General features: G+C 28.2%; 1 protein-coding gene across 4 annotated transcripts in view; it reads left to right on the forward strand.

The window, feature by feature from the left end:
* Positions 1-25,003, forward strand: part of tutl (turtle) — a 235,531-nt gene that overhangs the window by 119,068 nt on the left and 91,460 nt on the right. For all 4 annotated transcript variants that reach the window (XM_065500753.1, XM_065500750.1, XM_065500751.1 and 1 more), the window contains exons 4-5: positions 8,919-9,201; positions 20,514-20,755. In XM_065500753.1, the coding sequence (XP_065356825.1) occupies positions 8,919-9,201; positions 20,514-20,755 (525 nt within the window). The remainder of the gene's footprint in view (positions 1-8,918; positions 9,202-20,513; positions 20,756-25,003) is intronic.

A 25,003-nucleotide genomic window follows, 5' to 3' on the forward strand; every position in this document is an offset into this window, starting at 1 on the left:
AATCTATATACTCGTATATATATCTAAAAAGAACTGCAAGAAAAAAATTGTTTTGTTTTCTTATAAAACTCATTTAAACAGCTTATCTACTTAACAAGCAAAAGAAAAAAAATTACACGCAATAGAGTTGTTTTAGTGGAAATAAGACAACAACAAAATATATGTATATACATTTATATTAATGCGTATGTAAGAGTTAAGTAGCTTAAAGATTAGTAAATAACAAAAAAAAAAAATGTTGGAAAACAAAAACTTTTTCAAAATTAAAAGGATTAAATTTATGACTATATATACACAACTTTCAAATTGGCGTACATAAGCAGTAATTACTACTTAGGTTACCCTGCAGTTTGTTTTAGCGTTATTTTTACGCCATTTAGTTTACGTAGCTTTGTGATTTAATATAATTAAAAACTAGTAGTATATTTGATGTCAATTAGCTTATTATATTTAGAGAAATATAGGAACTTATTTATCAAATTGACATTTCGAACTTAAAAGGTTTATAACATTTTTGGGTATGCCAGCTTAGTGTGTATGGAAATTGAGATTTTAATGCAAAATGTTAGAATAAGTAAAAGAACACTGTTTGTTTAAAAAAACCTTTAACATTTATTCGTTTTATCTGATAGTTATACTGGGGTATGCAAATGAGATAAGTCCATTTGTATACCCTTCACCATGAGTGGCAAGGCTATACCTATACAAGTTTGTCATTCCGTTTGTAATTTCTACAATTTTCATTTGTGACTCCACAAAGTATATATACTCTGGACCGTTATAGATAGCGGAGTCAATATATATTCATATATCTATAACGTATTCACCCGGTTCAGCTGCTATTTAAAAATCAAGAAAATTAATTAATAAGTCATTAATAAAGACAATATAGATATCTAGCTATTTCAAAATCCTTTTCAACGACATATATTACGCTATATGAAATCGGACATACAATGGGTCAAAATCGGGAAATATATTTTTTAAATTTTTGTTAAAAAATGTGTCCACTACTAAAATTAAAAAAAAATTAATTAAATTTTTAACAAAAAAAAAATATTTTTTTTAAACCTGCTGTTACATTGAGCCCATTTGGTCCAAGTTTTTTATTTTTTTCCTTTGTAAGTTTTGAACGGAAAATTTGGAATATTATGTTAAGGGACCATTTAGTCCATAGTATATTTTCTTTCTTTTTCACATTTATTTAAAAAAAAAATAGGTATTTATTAATTTGTTTTATATGTTTTCTTAAATATGATCAACTTCCGAATCTGAATTATCGGGGTCACTTTCTGCATTGAGCAGTTCTCGTATTTCACCTTCGTTCAAGTTTGCCATGTCGTAAGGCTTCTTCAGAACAAAATTAAAAAAAGGGGACCGTACAATTATCTTTCATATATTTAATCTATTTTGATTAAAAAAACAAAGAAGTGGAATCCCACACTTTTTTTTATATTAGCTGTTTATATGGATCAAATGGTAAATTAACCAAATGGTAAATTTGTTTTTCTATCCTTTTTCCATTATAACAGCAGTGTTAAGTTTTAAAATCTTTTTTAAAGTATAATTTGAAGAAGAGTTATAAGATTCAGCGCAGCCGATTATAGCTCTTACTTGTTTTTTGTTAAAACTGCAAAATATTTCTTTTGGTCCCCTTACTAAAATAACTTACACCAATGGATTTAACAGGCCACTGATATGATATGAAAAAAATCATTGAAATTTCAACAAAGTTTTGTTTTTGCCTATGTACTAGTATGTAATAATGAAAAGATCCTCACAAAAGTTGGTAGCCAGATTTAGGTTCAACCTGGTGTATGACCTAAAAAGGCGGGATCTTTTCGAATTTTTAGCTTTTATTTTCCAATATTTGTACAATATAAATTTATCTAAAGTATTAGTCATTGTTAGCTATGAACTTTTCCCAACTTTCTGGCAATATATGGATTCCGAGCCAAAAGTACTCAAACCAATATCATATACTCTACTCAAAAGTTAAGAGTATCCTAGAGAAAGCGTACTGCATCGATCAAAACAAATATAAGTCAGACGGTGCACAGTCTAGACTATATAGCGTGTGAGGCAAAACTGTCCAACCACTTCATTCTACATGTGGCCAAACATTGTCATAATAGAATACTACGGTTTCATATCTGGCTTCATATTCTGGGAGTTTTTCGGTCAAGTCTCGCTGCAAACGAATCAACTGCATTCGGTATAAGTTTCCTGTGATGGTGTGGTCAGATTTCAGCAGCTTATAATAGATAGAACACTTTTGCTCCTACCAAATACCAAAACCTTGGCGCCATTGATATTTGGCTTTAGTGTCGATTTGGGTGGATGACCGGGCTTCACATTCGATATCTCACGCTTCGGGTTATCTTAATGGATCCATAAGAAATTATTCGGTTCAATTTTCTGATTTTCTTTTATAGCGTTCAAGCAACATTTCATTCATATAAAATCGTCTTTCAATTCAATTCGTATAGTACCCAATTTCCCTGCTTTTTTATGAGTCCTGCTGCTCCCAATAATTTTGAAAGCTCTTGTTGAGTTTTACCACAGTCTTGATGGAGTAATGCCTCCAATTATTGGTCTTCAAACTTTTTCGGCTGGCCGGTTCTATCTTTGTCGTCCATGCAATAATCGCCACTTCTGAACCGAACAAACCATTGGCAATCGGTGAGCTGCAGCGGCACTTTTTTCAAATTATAGAAGTAATGCAAAACTTCCCGCATATGACTCTTCGTTGTAAAAAAACCTAGTTGTTTACACTATAATGTTCAATAACTAAGTGATAATAAATGACAGATATGTACCCTTCAAAATGACCAATGAAATGTTCTCCAATTTTCACCATACTTTACGATGTAATTTCAGAGTACTTAAAACTAATTTGTTCAAAATTATATTAGGATTACCGCATAATCAACATATTTATTACTGCTCAAACATTATTCCTGGGAGACATTAATATGAGGGCCGCTATTGCTTAATTTCAATACCAGCCAAACTTTATAAATAGGGTGTAATTGAGGATTCAGCCATCGAACTCCTTTTGTTTGGGCCAGATCGTCTTACAATTGTATAAGGACCCAGGATATACATATATACTTTATTGTTCTACGACCAATATTATGATATGTTACAAACGGAATGACAAAATCAATATCATTTTTGATTGTGGATATAAAAATAAACAATATATTGGATAATAATAAAACTGGCAGACTGATAGGTTTTTAAAAGTAAAAAATTTACCACCTTGTGTCTTATTTTTTGATTCGAAGTATCAACTTTTATTTTGAAAAATACAAGAAAATAATTAGAAGAGAGAAAACGTACCAATAATTTCCCTTTTTGGGTTCCTAGTACACTGAGGATTCTAAAAAGTAAAATTAAAATTGTTTACATTCATTACATATAGACTTGAATACGACTGTAAAAATTTAAGTTTTCTTTTCAAAAATATTTAAAAAATAACTAAACTACAACCTAATTTTGTTTGTTAAATCTACCAAACACTTTAAATTGTTTTATTTTTTTTTTTAATTTATAACAAAAGTATTATGATTGCTCTTATTAAAGTTCTTGTTAGAATGTCAAAATTTTAATCTTTTTTCTAATAAATATTTTTTCTTTCTCTCATACATATCTCTTGATGTCAAGTTTTGTATTTACATACATATGTATAAATATGTGGATGCATGTATGAACCAATGTATGTATATATAGCAAACTAAATTAAGTTTCGTTTCTAGTTGTTACACTGCATTCAGAGTTATGTCATTTGTTGCATACAGCCATCCATCAATAAATATTTTAGCTGATTGTTAGTCATTGATTATGACTGCTTGTCAATAGTTGTGACATTTTATTGAATGTTAGCAAAATGTTCAATTTACATTGAAGAAATTAAATTGATTAGTTTTTCTGAAAAAAAACAATGGTTGTATTTAGAAACAAGATATATAGAAAATTGCAAGAGAGTTGCGTATAAAATGATAATTACACGCAGAGAAACAACAAAGTTGTGGTAATAATAATCTAGAGAAACTTATTATTATAAGATTTATGATGTTTTTTATATGAGTGTATATCTCTAGGGTGAAGGAGACTCACACATAACTAGTTGTGAGAGCGGGATGGTACTTCATATGAAAGGGTCTTGTCACTTTCATATGGTTTTGACTGAATGGGGGTTTAATTGACAACCTGTGATAGTTCATTAATTAGGTGAATTATTAACCTAACGAGCTTGTTCTATTTTGGATATTATAAACAATTTAAATTAAAATTCATTGATAAATTGTATATTAATTGCCACAATTTGACAAGTTGAATTTTAGAAGTCGTGGAAATATAGCCTATAAACAATTGATAAAAATTTACCGCAATGTCTTAATACTCAAAGAGCTTGAAAACGAATTTTATTTCTGTGCACCCCATTCACTCACATAAGGGTTAAAATCTAGCTACATTAAAAATTTATTAAACCATTTGTTTGTGATAAAGACACATTTTCCAAATTGCCTCCAGGACGTATGAGCAATAGCAATTAAAAATATATTTACCAAACCCTTCATTCTCCCACACTCTACACAAAAGGCTTTTACTTATTAATAATTAAAAACACATGTTGGCATAGAACAAACAAAAGAGATTCCCAAATTCCACAACCTCAAACCGACAATAATTAACATTAAAAATGAAACTATAACAAATAAATAATAAAAATAAACATAATTTATTTATAGAGCAAAAAAAAAAAAATAAACTTGTAATTAAAAACACTTGTGATTAATTATATGTAGTTATGTACATTTGAATAAATATTTTATTAAAATTTTTGAAGCAAGTTGTAGAAAGAGCCAGGAAAATACAGTTTAATTTAAAATTTGTTTTATTTTTTTGTATTTGTGCTTTAACATAAAGAGTTTATGTCAACAGACTCCAGAGAGAGAGAGAGACAAAGAGTATATGTGTATGTTTTTGTATAATAATAAATTATTATAATGAAAAGTAAATGAAAAATCCATTAACAAAAATAAAATATAGTGTAATACCTATAAACTATCATCATCCAACTGCAATTATTTTTGCATTATATGAGTATGTGAGTGTAAATTACCAATTGTGTGTATTTTTATTAGTTAATAAATTTAATATGTTTAAGTATTTACCAACATATTAATCAATTAATAAAATAAGTCGTTAAAAGTAAAAAAATTTTCCATAATCATTTGTTAACATGTAGGCCATTTGTAGGAAAATCATTTGTAAAAATTAAATCATTTAATTAACTTAAACTTAAAATTCATATTTATTAGTCATACAGATTATCTATGTACTTAGATTAAGATTTTAAATTATGCTGTAAAAGGATAGTTTTGAAATTAAGCTAAAATAACATAGTAATACAAAAGTGAATAAAACAAATATGCAGGGAATCTCTAATGAAAATTTTCAATTTCCCTTCTAGTTGAAAACATATGACTTTGTACAAAATATATTTATTTGTTGAATTTTTATTCCCTTAACCTTCGTGAGAAGGGTATATATAAGTTTGTCATTCCGTTTGTAATTTCAACAATATAATTTTCCGACCCTATAAAATATATACATATATGTTGGATCTTTATAGATAACGGAGTCGATTAAGCCATGTCCGTCTGTCTGTCTGTTGAAATCAATTTTCTGAAGAACCCAGATATCTTCGGGATCCAAATCTTCAATTATTATGTCAGACATGCTTTTGAGAAGTTTCCTATTTAAAATCAGCAAAATCGTCCACAAATGGCAGAGATATGTGGCTTTTCCAGGACAACCTCGATTTTTGACATATTTTTGACCTATATCTGGATTACTATGTCATTAATGTAGACAATATGGATATCTAATGATAGATATTTCAAAGACATTTGTAACGACGTATATAAGACTATAGTAAGTTCGACCTACAATGGGTCAAAATCGGAAAAAATATTTTTAACCCGATTTTTTTTCACCAAATAAAAATTTAAAAAACAAAAAATTTTAAAATTTAAAATTAAAAAGTTTTTCACCAAAAAAAAAAATTAAAAAACAAAAAAATTTCTTTTGAATTTAAAAAAAAATTTCACCCCAAAAAACAAAATAATTTCTTTTAAATTAAAAATTTAAAAAGAAAAAATTTTAAAATAACAATTCGAAAATATTTTTTTTCCAAAAAATTAAAAAAACAACTTTGGAACAAAAAAATAAATTTTGTTTACATAAAAATATATAAAATTTGTATTTTGAAGTATAATTTGGTGAAGGGTATATAAGATTTGGCACAGCCGAATATATCTCTCTTACTTGTTTATCAATACTTAATTCTGAAGTATTCTTTATATGAGAACGAGGACTAATTTAAGCCAAATTTTACAATATAACCATGAAGATTGTAGTCAAACTAAATAAGAGCTTGCAAAATCATTAGGAGCTCAATCAGCAATTTCAATACGTCTGCATGCAGCGGGATTCATTCAAAAAACCGAATCATTACCTGCGATGAAAAGTGGATCCATTACCCAGATTCATTAACCCGAAGCGCAAGATATCGTATGTGAAGCCCGGCCATCCTTTCGAATCGACATCAAAGCCAAATATTCATGGCGCTAACATAATTCTCTGTATTTGGTGGGACCAAAATTATCTTATCTATTATGAGCTGCTGAAATCTTGCCAGAACATTACAAAGCGAGCATTGGCAGAATATGTGACTAGATATTCAACCGTAATATTCCATCATGACAATGCTCAGACGCTTGTTGCAATACCTATTAAAAACTTTTTTTGCCTCACCCGACTTGTAGTCCAAACCTTGCCCCGTCCGGCTACTATTTGTTTCGATCGATGCAGAACGTTCTCTCTGGGATACGCTTCACTTCATAATAGAGGATGCGAAACTAGCCTGATTCGTTCTTTGGTTCAAAAGATGATAAATTACGCATTTTTAAATCATACACCCAATATTTTTGGCAATTTTAGCTTGAAACTAAATTTGTTCGAGTATTCGACAATTATTGATCAAATATTTTTTCCTCAATTATTCGAATAATTTGTATTCGCTTGTAAGCATAGACCTTTGACTTCGTGTAAGCCCTTAAAAGAAATCCAATGGCTTAAAATCGCACGATCCAGGAGGCCGACTTTGAGCACAGAAAAGAGGAATATCTCATGCAGTAATCAAATTGTTGCACGGGCTGTATGATATGTAGAAAGAACTCTAGACTATCTGCTGTCAAACAAATTTTGTTGGCAATACTTTATTGCACAAATTGCGGGATATTCAAATCTTGCTAGAATAAAAGTCTAAAAAATTTAATATTCCAAAAATTTATTTATCAAAACGGCTTTTTGCAATACATGCAATGAAACCACAAATATGCACATGCATTATTAACGTGTGAATCCTCTTACATTATACATAGAAAGAGCTACCATATGTGTAGTTTCCTTTTTTAATTTTCATTAACGTTCAAATTATTCATAGGTCTGAACAGACAAGGTTATGACGTTTGAACCAAAATATTTGAAAATCTGGATTAAGCCAACCAGGTTCCACAATCGGTTCGATTTTTTGCTCATTCTGTCCGGAGAATATTGCTCTAGGAAGTCATGAAAGGATTTGTCTCTAACACGAAAAACAATAAAGTTATATACACTTTTATATGGAAAAGCTCTGCACAGACCAAGGGTTAAAAATTGGTTGAGTTCTGATTTGTGATAATAGTATTATTTGCTATATATTTTATAAAATAAATAGCTTTATTTAAAATCTTTACCACACAGTCACATTTTGTGGTTGCAGCAGAGTCTTCTTCTGTTCTGCAAAAAGTCCCACATTTTGTTAAATTTTCTAAAAACTGAAACTGAATGACCACTGCTTTAAGAAAGAATATGACATCTCTTTTTAAAAGACTAAAATCAAATCTGCCAATGTTTTTATTTCAATTTCTATATTAGTTTATATAAAAATATCTAATTAAATTAAATTATTTTCTTTAACAACATAAATTTAATTTAAAATTAAAAAAAAAAATTGCAAACATTTCAATAATTAATTAATTTATTTTGTTTCTATTCAAAAAAAAATCCATTGTATACAAGTACTTGCATGTTTTATTTATTAAATTTATAATAAAAACGAGTAATTATTTTATAATTTTTAGAATTTAAAATTTTGCAAACAAAACTACAACATAAATATTTTATTAAATTAATAATAGATATTTGCCGTACAAATTTGTTTTCATTTTTTTCCCCCATTTAAATGGCATATTTGATGATTTCAAATACAAAAAAAAAAAAATATATTCTTTTGCTAACAAAATGTAAACAAATTGCGTTGTATATTTTATTTGTATTTATTTATGTATATTTAGCTTTTTGCTTGATTTTATTATATTTTTTTTTCAATGTTTTTAAATTAAAATAAAAACTAATAAAAATTTGCATTTACAAGAACTTTTTTTTAATTTTATTGCAAAAACGTAAATAGTCAGCATAAAAATTTGATTGCATCCAATACACCTGCGACAACAATAGAAAAAATATTTTACATTAAATTTTCAAATTTTAATTTAAATTTATGATTTATTTACTTAACTTCAATATCAGTTGAGTATTTTGTAACAAACAAGCCATAGCATTTTATATTTTTCTTTTGCTATTAACAACCATATATATATCTTTAAATAAATATAACAACAAAATATACAGTACTTATTAATAATTTGAATTTTATTATTTAATAAAATTACAAAAGAAAAACAAACATAATAAATTTAAAAAAAATTACTCTTATCTGAAAATAGAATTAATCTTATACATATTTCTATTACTTTTTACTTTTTAATAACAAAACAAAAAAAAAAATACAAACCATACAGGGCTCGGATCTACCGATATACATTTGGTATGAAAGTTATCCAGAACACATCGAAGACGGTTACAAGGGACGTGTTTCGCGTGTGTCACCGGACTCACCATACGGTTCAGCATCGCTTAATCTGACCAATATCAAGGAGTCGGATCAAGGATGGTATGAGTGTAAAGTTGTATTTTTAAATCGTGATCCCAAGCAACATAAGAACGGTACATGGTTCCATTTAGATGTACATGCACCGCCCCGTTTTAGCGTAACACCAGATGATATTATTTATGTTAATTTAGGTAAGTTGATAAAAATTATTTTATAATATAATTTATTTTAGTATTAAACAATTCTATATTACTGAAAATCAAATAATAGTTTATTCAAAAATATGGTTTACATTTCGTCAAACATTTCCATAGAGTGAATGTACATTTAGCAGACTTATTATCATGCATTAGGACAAATAATATTAATATGTTAAAGTATTATATTCAGCTATGTCGAATTCGTGTTTTTATTTTTTTAAAAAAAATTTTAAATTTTTAGAAAATTTTTTTTTAAAATGTTTTTAATTTATAACGTTTTAATTTTTTTTTAATTGTTAATTAAAAAACTTTAATGACAAACCATTTTATTTCGTTGAAAAAAAATTCGGGTTAAAAAATATTTTTCCCAATTTCACCTATTGTAGTTCCGACTTACTATTGCCTTCTTGAAATATGTATCACTATATATCCATATTGATTATATTAATGTAGAAAACTATCTTTCCTTCTCTATCTATCTGGCTTAACTTCCAATTGTAGAACTTTACTTCTCTTACTGGCTTAATTGTTTGATCTCTAAATAGAACACATCTTCCAATTCAAATTCTTTCAACAATCATTCAAAATACTTACTCTAATAGCTTTCACTCAGTGAATGATCTTTACAGCTGAATGATTACTGTATTTTATACTCGTCGAAACCTGTATACTAGGACGGAACCTGTTTCCATTCGTCATAAACCCAACCCACTAACCTATCCATTTTCTATTTCATGTCAACCTAACCGATCGTCCCGTCCCTATCCCCTGTAGAATGAGAATGGGATAGAATACAGATCCCGTTCCTACATTAATGACATTGTAATCCATATATACTTAGATAAACATTAGATAAAAAATCGAGGTTGTCCAGGTTTTTCCCTTATATCTCAGCCATTTGTTTATCGATTTCCCCGAATTTAAATAGCAATCGAAACAGGACTATACCCGATATATTGATGTATCAATCATGTTTGTAAGGTATTCAGAGTCATCGGAAAGCAGATTTCAAAAGACAGACGAAAATAAGTATATCGGCTACGCTATCTATAACGGTCCACTAATGAGTTGGAAATGAAAAATGTGGAAAACCTTAAACCATTGGTAGGCAAAAAGAGGCATTTAATTTGTGTGCTCTTTTGGGTAAAAAATAAAATATCCACAACAACATCAAGAAACTGAATTGTGTGTATTTTTACGCTCTATTACGCTGTTTTGTTCACATTCGTGTTGTTTGACGAAAATTATCGTAACCTGAACAATATGATGGCCTTAAACACTCACAGAGAAAACATATTCATAGTAGCAAGCGAATTGTTCGACAATCGAATGATTCGGTTGAACACATAGAATTTTTCGGTCCTATCAGAAAGTCAGTTAAAGAAGAAGTCAGTTATTGAAGCAACCAAACTTTTGTTACCCTTTCTAAAAGTTTGCAGCCACAACTGCATAATTCCGTCACTAAGAATCATTCGAATGGCAACAAATTCGGTTTCTATCACGAATCTCTTTTCTCTATGTAGTTCTATAAATTGTTAGGAACAAGACAAATTTAATTGCTTATAAACAACTTTTAAAAAGAGTCCTTTTTGGAAATTTACTTTAAAAGGATTAACTGTAAAATATCTTTTTCTTTAATAGGTTTCACTTGAAAAGCTCTTAAAACAATAAACCCCCACTTGATAAAAACTTATACAATCACATAGATACATTTTTCAAATTCACATATGACATAATATTATTTTATTTAAAGCATCATGTGCAGGAAGTTAATCCAAAAAAAATAAAGTGTTTTTCACAGTAACCCTTGATTTGCAAACTTAGTAATATTTTCCAAACCAATTTCTATATTATAAATACTTTTTTTTATAAGCAATTTTCAAATACACACGCTTACCTTACCTACTTCCAGCACATGATAAATAAGATTCTTTTAGTACTAACAAAAAATGAGCAAAAATTGTCAAAAAAAAAAAACTAGAACTCATACATGTTATTATGAATTCTAGGTTTTTTCTTTTTTTTTCATTATTTCTTATATGAAATGAAAAATTACCACTATAACACCTTTCATTTTCTCAAGTATGAAAACCTTTTTTTCCGTTCTCTATTTCTTCCTTTAATATATTATAGAGAAAAATAAAATATGAAAACTTTCAATAAGACAAGACAGACATCTACACATTCATTCATACATAACTACAGTTTATATAGTAAATATAATATAATATTTTTTTTTTGGGTATAAATAAGAGCTGTAGAATAAGAACAAAAAAATGACTAAAACATTTCTACTACATTTATCAAGATTTACAAATACAATTTATGACCAAACATTTATTTGGAAAAGTAATCATAAAAAATTGTATATATGAGTTTAAATGTACAGGAGCAAAAATAAAAAATAAAAAATAAAGAAAAAAAAATACAAATGCGAAACTCAAACTGGCAAAATGGAGAAATGAGGAAACAACTAACATTACATACAAAACATCAGAACAAGGAAATTATGAAAAGATACCTTTTTATGTGTATTTATATGTGTAAGTAGATATCAAAATGTAATTTTGGGAAAAAGGAAAAAATGCCAAGGAAATTGGGTTCGGTCAAGTGAGTTCATATGTTGTACGCTACAGTTCAATGATAATTTTGGGCAATATATTAACATGGAAATACTTTTAGAGGTATCAAATGTTATCACCTTTGAAAAGTTTGACATTTTAAGAAACATTCTTGGACATTTCCGATGTAATTAAATTCTTTAAAGTTCTGTCTGTTACCTACTTACGTTTGATTATTGATTTAAATCAATCCGTTTCGTTGCTCAGTCCATACAAATGTCGAAAAGCTTGCCTGAAATAGATTATTGTGTTAGAACCACACGCAGTTTAAAGTTATTTGAAAAATAAAATGTTTTTTTTTTTTTTTAAAAAATATATTATCCTATTTATTAAATTTCAATGGTCACCATTTATACATTGTTGAGTAATTTTTACATATGCAAGCAAATAAGAAAAAAGTTTCATTTCAAACAATCGCACTTTTTTCAAAAATTAAAATAAAAGAAGTCTACAAAGTTTTTTTCAAATTAGCTAGAACTATTAGGAATGTAATGTGAATCGGGCGGTTTTAAAATGATAGATTTCAAAAAAAGTGTGTTGAATTTCTTTCGATCTTAATTACGTTTTTTTAACCAGTGCGTTATTATAACTTTCCAAAATACTGTCTTGCCAATATGAGAAATATAAATTAATTCAAAATAATATAGTCAACATATGTATATGATAATCATTAAGAAAAAATTATCAAATTCGAACTTCCAAGAACAAAACAAATCGTTTTTAATTTCGTTTCCCATCACATATGTAAATGTATATAATTTTTTTTATATAAAAAGAAAATCAAATGATCAATACATCATGGAAACATTTTTTAAATAAGAGGTTGCGTTGATGAATATTTTCTTCCGTGTTTTTTCTCTTAAGACTACATTAGAATACTTAACGCTTTGTTTTATTAAAAAACAAGAACCATTGAAAATCTTCTGAAATATTGATTTACAAGAACTGAAGTGACTGCTACTTTACCGGAGATATCAGGGATAAAAAAATTCAGTACTATTGTACATTTTCTTAGTGTTTTCACGCATCGAAGATTTCTGCAGTAACTCTACAATATATTAAGTTATTTTTCTGAATAATCCAAATGAGCCCAGTAATAGTTTGTAAACTTATTTACTGCTTCCTTTCCTTATAATTTGTTCAACAATATTTTATGGAAAAGGAGATTAATTTTCGATATCCTGTTTTTAGTTGTTTTTATATCGATCAACAAAAACTATGATTTTGTCATTCCATTTGTAACACATTGAAATATTTATCGCAGACCCACAAAAGTATGTATATTAGGGTGGCCCCGTTTGTATTGAGAAAAAATAAGGTATCGATCGGAACCTAAAATGAAAATCTGATTCATTCTAAGACCACGTTTTGAAATTTTTTCGTCCTAGGGACAAAAAGGTCCTTTTTTGAGGTTTTTTACATTTTTTCCATATCTTTTCCAAAGGAAGTATATGTAAATTTGGTATCATATGAAAGGCCTTTGAGAGACGCATTCAAATGTTTATTAGAAAGACCTTTCATATCATACCAAATCTACATATACTTCCTTTGGAAGAAATATGGAACAAATTTAAGCTCAAAAAGTACCTTTTTATCCTTTGATCCAGCTCGCCAAATATTGACCCCAGGACACACATGGCAAATATTTGCTCAAAAAAGCGTAACTACTTTTTTTAGCACAAATTTGTTTGACGTGTTTACTCTTACAAGTGTTTTGTAAGATCAAAAAGCATCAAATAAAATAAAACTAAATTTTTTTTTTAATCATCCTAAGTAAAATAACTTTTTGAAATAAATAAAAGAATTCAAATGTATTTTATTTAGTGGTTACGTGTTTTTCGTCAAAAATTTATCATGTGTGAACCTACCTTTAGAATGAATCAAATTTTCATTTTATTCGAGAACATCCGCAACTTTAATTTTGGGGCCACCCTGATGTACATACATTCTGGGTCCTCATAAGATTCTAAAACTATCTCGTTATGTCCGTCTGTCTGTTGATAACACGATAGGGCCCAAACAATAGGATCAAGCTGGATGAATTTTCCCCTAATATTTGATGTTGTTAAGGTTTTTTGACATGAAAATAGACAATATCGGTTTGAGCTGGCATAAATCATAGAGGCAATACTGATAAAATTTTGCACAAATTAGTTCTAAGTACTCTGAAATTATACTGTAAACTTGGCAATAGTTCACATACAAGTCCCCCTTAGAAAATAACTTGAACATTCATAAATGTCTCATAATGAAATTGAAATGAAATTGGACATAAACAAGTTTTCTATGGTTTACGTGGTAGTTCCCTGCGCACGAACAATCAAGGCGAGTCGAAAAGACCCACAAGTTTTTTATAAAACTAAATCTTTCTACCAACTTTTGGTAGACAGATTTAGGTCATCAGAATATATATCAGACGAATATTTTATTGTCAGTAAATAATTCCTATATAATTACATTAACCCTAAACGTACTGATAACATTTACACACGTAGACTCCTGATGAGGGTAGTCGTGTGTGTTTCATTGTCTGTTATTATTTAAATTTATCGCAAATTTACATTGAGCTTCACTATTGCGGATTGTATTGTTTCCTGGCTTTAATCCGTTTCGTAGTGTGGAAGTACTTTGTACAAATCATTGATAATTGTTGGTACATACACAGAGAAAAGAGATTCATAATGGCAACCGAATTTGTTGCCAATCGAATGATTCTGCTTTGGTTACTGAATTTTACAGAGTTGGTTACAATATTTTAGAACTTGTGACAAAAATTAGGTTTCTTCAATTGAAATTCTTCTTTATCAATTGATTTTCAGTTGCTAAAACCGAAAAATTCTATGTATGTAACCGAATCATTCGATTGACAACAAATTCGGTTGCCATTACGAATCTGTTTTCTCTGTGTAGCTATGTAGATCCTAGGGGTTCATGAACTTTTTGCGTTTCAAAGATAGGGTTTTTGGAAGGTATACTACACTACCCTTTCCACCTATTGTTGTGTAGGGTATACAAATAAGGATTGATTATCTCATACCTTATCTGTTTACTTTTTGCAATACTTACTTTTTTTTGCAAATAAAGGTGTACACAAATTGTTAACCTTTGTAAATGAAAACTAAAGAGAAGAAGAAGGAAGTTATTGAATATGATATAATAAGGTGCTTATATACAAAGATATTTACAAATACATATACATATGTGAAATATATCGTCAGCTGAAGTGCCAAAAAATTCAAAATTGAGTTTTAATGGATATCATCAAGGCACATATCTTCACTCTATGTAAGACCGAATATCATATTTGTTGCCAAAGCAATTTCCAATTCATTAAGTTTTTTGGTCTCTCCTGTAAAATTCTAAAAAGAGATGATTGGCCCTTTTGTATTGTAGCCCACAACACTCCAAAATTTTAAAAACAGATGATATGCTCTTTTATATTTTATATGACGATATGTATGTATACATCTAATATATGTATGTATGTACATAAATATTTATGAGAAAAACGTGTAAAAGAGTGTCATTATGATGAATATGAAAACATTAGTTTCAAAGTAATTGAAGAATATAAATTTGTGTTTTTTTTTTTTGGTTTTTAACGCACCAAATGACAATGTTGACAGCAACAACATATTCAATGGAATATTTATAAAAGCACACAAATTACCAAATATAGTCACATAGAAAACTTGTCAGTGTTACAATTCATCTTCAGAAAATGAAATTTTTACTTTTTTCTAAGGATTATTCAATTTAAGATGTATTGTGATAAATGAGTTTTTGTTTGCAAAAAAAAAGTCTGTTTGTGTAGGAAAAATAAATTTTAGATAAAGCAGGTTATCAGTCTAGGAAATTTGTATGAGAAATTTTAACAAAACTAGATTTGTGCTTTAAACTAATTTTCAGCATTAAATTAATTGTTGTCACTAAAAAAAACTTAAATTTTTATAAAATTTGTTTTCTAGATTCTCAAATTAAAATTTATTTTTTGTAATCAATTTATTTTCAAAACATTTTCTGTTTTTGCATACAAATCTTTTCTGTTATTTTCTTTAAAATTACCTTTTTGTGGTTGTGCCAAGCTGTTAAACTTTTCTTTTGTGTGATTTCTCCACCCTCTATAAATCTCAAAAAGATAAATGGTCAAATAGATATTTTAAATAGACAGTTGCTTGACAGTTCAATAGAAAGGAACATAGAAACACAGCAACTGTCTTACAAAGACAGAAAGACAGCACCAAAAATAAAGCCAATTTAAAAGTAAGAAACTGAAAGCATAAAGATTAGCAAGATATACAAAAAAAATTAATATAATCTAAGCACAAAAATAAAGAAACAAAAGAATTCAAGTAGAAAATAAAGAGAAAAAAAATACCTTAAGGCAAAAATGAAAAGAAATTTTTAAATAAATTAAAAATTGTTGTTGTCTTGTGCTTAAATTAAAACCAACCACAATTATGCTTGTATGTCTGTAAGTAAAAACAAAAATTTCTGGAAAATATTTAAAAAATTCTTTGCAACAAAAAATGAAGAAAAAATTTAGAAATTGTTAAAGTTAATTGTGGTTAAATATTAAATGAAACCAACAACAACAATAGCAATAACAATGAGCCACAACAAAATAATAACAAAGAGAACCTATTTACACAATACATAAACAAAACCAAAAAGGATATTCACACATACATACATATGTTGCTACATATATAGACACCCCATGGCTGTTACAAGTAAACCACTAATAAGGACTGTGTTCAGTTAAACTAAATAAAAACAAACAATAATAGGGATAATGCAAGTTGGCAAGCTGGTTTAAAAATTTTTGTTAATGGTTTTAATTCTAGCTTTTGCCCTAATTTAACTGATCTTAGTCTGTATGTTTTTTTGAAAAATACTCAGAACAAAATATGCACAAATTCCCTACAAACACTGGTATCCTCAAAAAAAACGAAGTCCCATTAAAGATGCAAGAGCACAAACCACATTTAATGCAAAAAACTAAAAATGAAAAATAAATACCTAAAGGAAAATACTTTCAAAAATAAGCTGGACTAGACTTTAGGGAAAAAAATAGAAATTAGAAACAAAAATAAAAATAAAGATAAAAAGGGAACGTACTAAATATTTAAGTACGCATTGTTCATAAAATAACCACCCAGGCTACTTTCTATAAAAAATAATGTAACCAAACTGTCTGTTGTTTTGGCTTAAAGGCAACCAATTTAGTATTGTTATGAAGTTAGAAAGAAATTCAGCTACATACTAAAACATTTATAGAATAAGGCCCTATTCATCATGCTAGCAAAAATTTTTCTCCATATGTTAATCAATATTTTGTACACATTTGTTTTAATCTTTAATTTAACTTTACATTTAATTTAACTTTACATTACACAGTTTTATGATGGATCGTTTTCATATAGACCTGTTCCTTTCTGAGTTATTAAGGAGATTAAGCTATATAATTACATGACTCCCATTAAAAAAAACTAAATATTTTTAACTTTTTGTTTCCGCATTAACTTGATAGTTTTAAGTTCGTGAAGATCTTCTGAATGATTGTTAGTGCCAATTTACACCATAACTTTTAAGACGTCGTTTTTTCTTAATTCTCCTTTAAAGTTGCTTTTACTCCACCCCTCTTATCCACAAACTCAAAAAATCAAAAGAGAATTAAGAAAAAACGACGTCTTGAAAGTCATGGTGTAAATCGGCACTTATTCTCTATAATAAGGTTTTTCTAAGCCTACGATTATTATCTTTAATTGGTATATAATTGTGTCTTTCTAAAGCCAATGTTATTGTCTCTCCTTTGCCTATAATCTTGCACTTCTGAGGTAGATTGTTATCTTTACTTTGTCTTTCTTAGGCCACAATTACTATCTATAATTTGTGTATAATTGAGTATGACTAAGGACAGGATTGCTGTCTTTGATTTAATTATCTTTAATCCTTCTGAAGCCATAATTAATGATTATAATTTGATTCCTCTAAAGCCACGATTATGGACTATAATTTGATCCTTCGAAAGCCACAACTAATGTACTTAAGTGGGTGCTTCGAAAGCTATAATTATTGACTATAATTTGGTCTTTAAAAAGCTACGATTGGAACCTTCCAAATTAGCGATTATTATATTAATTTAATTCTTTATGGCGCTGCAGTGATTGTCTTTATAAAGCAACAATTATTTTCCTTACTTAAGCCTTTATAAAGCTATGATTTTTCTTTTTAATTGGACAATTCTAAAGCCAATACTATCACCTTTGATCCTTCCAAAGCTACTTTTATTTTCTTCAATTAGATTATTCTAAAGCTATGATATTTTTCTTCAATTAGGTCATTCTATAGCCACGATTGTTGTCTATATTTAGATCATTATGAAGCCACAACAATTGTCTTTATTTGCATATTTATCGTGTCACATTTTTTAGTCCTTGATAAAGCTACGATTGTTGTCTATAATTCGATATATATTAAGCCGGTATTATTACCTTTCCTATGATCTTCCAAAAGACAAGATTATATTATTTAATTGCGTTATTTTAAAGCCAATATTGTTGTCTTTAATTAGGTTTATATATAACGACTATTATTATTTATATTGAGTTCATTATAAACCCATGATAATAGTCTTTCATTTCATCTTAATTACGCCACAATTTATATTTATATTTAGATCTTTATTAAGCTTGATTGTTATCTATAATTGGGTATATATAAATTCGATATTAATGCTTTTGTTAAGGTATTTTCAATGCCACTAGTATATTCTTTGTTGCGGTTATTCTAAAGCCCAGATTTTTGTCTACTGCTGGGTTTATATAAATCAACTATTATTGTATATATTTTGATCTTTATAAAGCCACGTTAAAAATATTGAGCTTTATATTTTCTATATTTGGATCTTCATAAAGAAACGAATATTTTGTTTAATTAAATATTTACAAAGCTACTATTTATATATTGAGTTAAGTTTTTAGAAAGCTATGATTATTTTCATTAATTAAGCCTGGTAAAGCCACGATTATTGACTTTGTTAGGGTCCTATCAAAGCTGTTATTATTGTCTTATTGGAGAGAATCCATATTTATTGCCTCTATTTGGATTTTTTAAAAGCTACGATTATCTCTTATAATTAGATAATTGGCTTTATAAAAGGATTCGATTATTTGTTTAACTCTGTCTTTATAAAATCACAAGTTTATATAAAGACACGATTATTCCAAATAATTAAGCAACGATTATAATCTACAATTGTCTATTTTTAAGCCACAATTATTGCCTAAATTGTGTATTTACATGCACTATTGATTAAGTCTTATAAAGATAATTATATTTAATTGTGTCTCTGTAAAGCCACCATTGTTGTCTATACCTGTGACCTTTTAAAAGCATTATTATTATCCTAAAGTGTTGTTTATCCAATTGAGTTCAATTCATTCAATTGAGTCTTTATAAATTCACGGTTTTTGCCATTAAGTAGGACTTTTCCAAAATTCCAAAATTATTATTTTCAAATGTGTCTTTTTAAAGTCACGATTACTGTGTTTAAGTAAGTCTTCATATGGCAAAGATTTTTGTCACTAATTAAGTCTTAATAAAGCCAAGCTTATTGTCCTTAATAAATTATTTATAAATTCACTTTATAAAGCCGTGATTATTGTCTTAAATTGGGTCCTTTTGAAGCACCGATTATTCTCTATAACTGTGACTTTATAATTAGGTCTTTAGAAAGCCATAATTAGTTCCAATATTTGGGTTTTTATTAGTAGCGTTAACTAACTTCCGTTGCAATAAATACCCTTAAAAAGTGAAATAATGTGCGCCCGGCTGAAATCTGTCAATGCAAGAAATCTTTTCTTAGCGCAGCCGCTTATTAATACATCCTTTGAGGTCAGACGAATGCCGGTAATATAATAAATTTGTTATTGAGTGAAGCAACTCCCAATAAAACGAAATGACAAAATTTCATTGGGAGTTTTTTATTTGAGAGTTAGTTCATAAATAAATAAGACCCAATTGTATGGAAAAGTGCATCGGAATTATTTAATCTTCCCCTGGGGAGTTATTTCACGATATCATGATTACTGTCTACATTTATATCTGTCTTTATATATTGATATTTAGGTATTGTCCTTCTATGAAGATTCATATCAAAATATTAATTCCTTGTCAAAATATCTAAATATATCGATTAACATATATAACACTCATTACACTTTTATATTTTGGCCACTTCATAAGTTTCTAAAACACTCCATACCCCTATAACTTATTGTACTAAACCATTATTTACACTAAATAAAAAAAATAATTTTTGTAAAGGATATCAAATGAAAACTTAAAAAATACAGAGAAAGACTATTTTATTATATTTTCATTTCAAAATGAAAATACAACTTACAACAGGGAAAACATGGAACAAAAGTTACAATTTTAAACCGGAAGAATGTTATTTTTTTTCTTTTCTTTTACTAACATTTGTGGAAGCGCAATTGAGTGCGTATACCTAAATAATAAACAATAAAAGCTTTTTTTAAGGATTTTGCACAAAATAAATAGAAATATTACAAAAACGAAACATTCTTATAAAAGAAAACTTTAAAAAATTTTACATAAACACTTAAACATTAAATTTTGTAATAATTTTATGATTATTTTTAATTTTCATTACAGGTGATTCAATTATACTAAATTGCCAAGCTGATGGCACACCCACACCCGAAATTCTATGGTACAAAGATGCTAATCCCGTTGATCCTTCGCCTACTGTTGGCATCTTTAATGATGGCACCGAATTACGGATCTCCACAATACGGCACGAGGATATCGGAGAATACACTTGCATTGCACGCAATGGTGAGGGACAAGTCTCCCATACGGCCCGTGTTATAATAGCGGGCGGCGCTGTAATCATGGTAAAATTTTGTTTAACATGACTAACATCCCCATTCATTCAAAAATAATACCAAACTAAACCAAAGAAAAAAAAAACACCCTTTTTTAAACTTTATTTTCCAAACAAAACTATTTGTTTAACTTCAAAACAAACAAATATGTTTTTTGATCCTCTTTTAATTAATGTTTAAATATTTGAAAATTTTGCTGAAAAATTTTTTTTAAGTTTTGCCAAACTAAACATTTAAATAACGCAATTATTTTAGGTTTGTTGAGTTAAATATTTTATTTGTTTTAAGTATTAAATTGGCAAAATTTATTAAAAATAAATGCATTTGCTGATATTAAATGCAAACAATTTTGCATTAAAAATTATAAATAATTAAATTAAATCCCTTATTTTTTTCCATAGTTTTGGTTGTCCGCCCTCTATTTAACAAAAACAAATATACAAAAATATCAATTTATTTTTTTGGGTTTTTTTCTTTATCATTTTACATAGTTTTATTTACTTATTTATTATTTGCTAAATTTAATGATTTTTAATTGAACCTATTTGCAAATATTTACCTGTGTATGGGGAACATTTTTGAAACTCTATTGAAACTGTAAACCTTAATAAAAGGCTTACAAACAAATTAGGCTTTACTACATGTTTGTTAGTGTTTTCAGGTTAATGTTATTTGAAACCTGAATATTTAAAATGATTGGGTTCATTGGTTTATTAACGTATACGTAATATGCAATATAATGTATGGAATTAAATATTGCTCATACGTATACATAATATGCAATAGTAGGTTTGGAATTAAATATTACTCATACGTTATGTTGTACTTTTTAAATGCATAATTAATTGTTACAAATTTAAAAACGTAATGTTTTAAAGATTTTTACGGTTGTATATAAGTTTTTGCAGTGAATTATCCTAACAGATTTCAAGTAATAATGTATTTGCTGTAAAATCAGCAACGGAATCTCAAATTTCCTCCATTTTAAAGAGCACTAGTTTAAGTTGATATATATTTAAAGAAATGTATAGTTGCTTTAATATTAAAAAAAACCAACTAAAATTTAATGGCGTTAATAATATTAACACAACTCGAAAGCATGAATACAACACTCTAAAACATGCATATAATTATACATAATTTAAAGCTTTAGGTGTCTATTAGTTAACACAATCCTCATTCGTGTATATTATGTATGAATGCCACAAACATACATTAAAAACATGAGAAATCTCAAAATAATTTAAAATGAAATATTACATTCACTAATTAAGCCTCATAGGAATAAAATACAATTACATGAATCTCTACAGCCAGCCATACAAGTACTTAAATGAATGAGTCTGTTTAAGTAAATATTTAATTTAGCATACAAACCTAAAATGGAAGCACAAGGCAAAATCTAAAACTACATTAATATTAATTTTAAAATAGTTTCAAAAATTATGAAACATCAAGACTAAATTAGATTTTATTTTTATTTTTGCTGAAATAAATCTCTACATCATTATAAAGGTACAACTTTTATATTTGCTAAAGAAGCAGCCATAGCTAAAATGTTGTAAACAAATATAAATTATGCCCACAATACCATTAGGATTTATAATAAACCGAATAAAACTGTAAAAAATTTTTACTTTATGAAATGAGAAATTTTACATAATCTATAACAATTCCAAAGCTTAAAATAAAATAAATGAGAGCAACAACAACAAATAAATATGAAAAATAAGTAAGACCTTGTGAAAATAAACTTCATGTCAGTCTTCAGTTTGTTTTTTTGCTTTTTTGAATTTCCTAAGTCGACAGGAAAAAAATTTATGTAGAAAAACAAAACCACACTTGTTACCACCTACCCACACTATGTGATGCTTTAAATATGTATGTACTCATATGTATATATTAGGATGGCTCCATTTACTTGTAAATAGACATGAATTCAGTACTTCTAATTACCATTTTTTACAAAAGCATTTTGATAACAAATTAAATAATAAAATTCCGCAAAATAAACTCTCGATCAAGCCTATTTATAATCCATATAAACTTTTTATGCCCATTAATATTTTATTACTAGCTTGACCCGGTGCGCTTCGCTACTCTTGTTGTAGTAAAATAAAAAAATATGAATACCGGAATTTCTTATCTGTGATTATGCCATTAAAAGTATAAAAAATATCCTGCGATTTTAAAAAATCTTGATACTTTTCTTAAGACATTCGCTTCGGTATAATTTCATACGTTTTTACAGTCGGCACGTTTCGATGCAGCCTATTTTAATGAAATGATATGAAATCTATTGATAAACAGTTTAAAGACTCTGGATATAACAGTTATTTAGATATTCGAAAATTACAATTTACTTAATATGATCTGATACCACCCATTTGCAAAGTATTGAGAATTGTACAATTAGAGTTCCACAGATATTCAATTTACTATGTGTGGGATGGGGCACGTCGCTTTCTCCGATATCTTTAATTTTTAGCATAACAGGACACTGGCATCAACTTAATTTACACAACTTGATATTCGAATATTTATATATTTTAGCTAAAATTGTAAAAAATAGCTACAATTGTAAAAAAATAAATTTGAAGCATTATTTTAACTATTGTAATTCTTTAGATATTCAAATATATTTATTTTCTTTATAAGAAAGAGGTCATTCCCACTAAACCGATACCGCAAAATTTCATCCTAATATCCTAAACATATTAGAAAGTAAGTGGGCGTGCTACCTCACGCCCACTAACCTAATCCCAACCATTTTCAGACAAGAACAAGTTTGATGAATCTTGCCATTATAGCTCCCGAGTTGTTTAGAAATAACTATTTACTTTGTTTGGTAGATAACTCACCCCCTGTTCTGATACTTTGCATTGGAGGCACCTCGCCCGTTCCCTACCATTTTCAGCCAGACTATGTAACATTGTATGAAAGATATTCGGACAAAGTTTGAATAATATCGTAACTACAGTTCTCAAAATATTTAGAAATAACTATTTACTTTGTATGGGAGGTGAATCACCCCCACATCCGATCCCTACCATTTTTCATTGAACTTCATACAGTGATAAGAAATTGATTCATATGAAGTTTGAAGACTTTCACAATTATAGTACTCCAGCTATTCGGAAATAGTGGCACCTACTAACCCAATACCGCCCAATCTCAGCCAAACTCCGTATAGTGATAAGAAATTAATGTGTTCAAAATTTAAATACTTTTGCAATTACAGTTCTTCAGATATTGGAAATAAGCAATTTACATTGTGTATTCGGTGCCACGCCCACTAATTCAGTACTGCCCATGTAAAATGCTAAGGGTGATATTCGACAAAGTTTTAGGACATTCCCAGATATTCGAAAATATTTTAAATATACATACTATTTACTTTGTATGGGTGCTGCCACGCCCATTTATACAATCCCTCCCAGTGATAGGTCACCATAATAACTATTCGGGGTTGTCATAGAATCCAATCATTGTCGGAATCGGTTTTGCAAATGACAGAAAAAGTACTCATGAAATCGAAAGTTATCGATTTTATATTTGATCTAGAATTAAGTTCTTTATCGCTTAAACAAAAAATTACATTGGATTTCATAAGTCAAATGTACCTTTTTTGCCGTTTTCAAAACCGATTCCGACAATGATTGGATTCTATGACAACCCCGATTATGTTTGTATGGGAGGCACTCCCACTTAAAATCTTAAAATAGCAAGTAGTCTATTGGTCGTTTCAAATACATAGGAATATACGGTAAAAATTTCGAGACGATCGGACCAGGAGCATGAATAATTCCGTACTTATTATAAGCCGACATAAGGCAAGTTTTATTTGGAGACTTCGAGTACCTCTTTGGACTCTCCTAATGTACATATGCGAAACAAATAAATGAGGCATTAGCTATAAGTCAAAAATTAAAAACAATAGTATTTGCTGCCTAAAATGAGTAAAAATACCAATAATAAAATATACTTAAATGAGTTAAGCTTAATTTTCTTTGTGGTAAATAAATTGCTTTTACACTACCCAAAGTTAAAGCTAGTAATACTTTACCCTATAGCCCATAATGCTAACTTAAACATATTTATAAATATTATGTATATACTTAGATATACATATAAATGTCTATATGTAGAGTAACTGTAAGTGTGTATGTAACTACTACATTATACAAACAAAATAATTTAAGCGCAAAAATATGCACGAAACGGAAGTTAAATGAATTTTGATGGCAACATATTAGA

Source organism: Calliphora vicina, chromosome 2 (genome assembly GCF_958450345.1).
Source record: "Calliphora vicina chromosome 2, idCalVici1.1, whole genome shotgun sequence".
In the NCBI taxonomy this organism is placed as follows: domain Eukaryota; kingdom Metazoa; phylum Arthropoda; class Insecta; order Diptera; family Calliphoridae; genus Calliphora; species Calliphora vicina.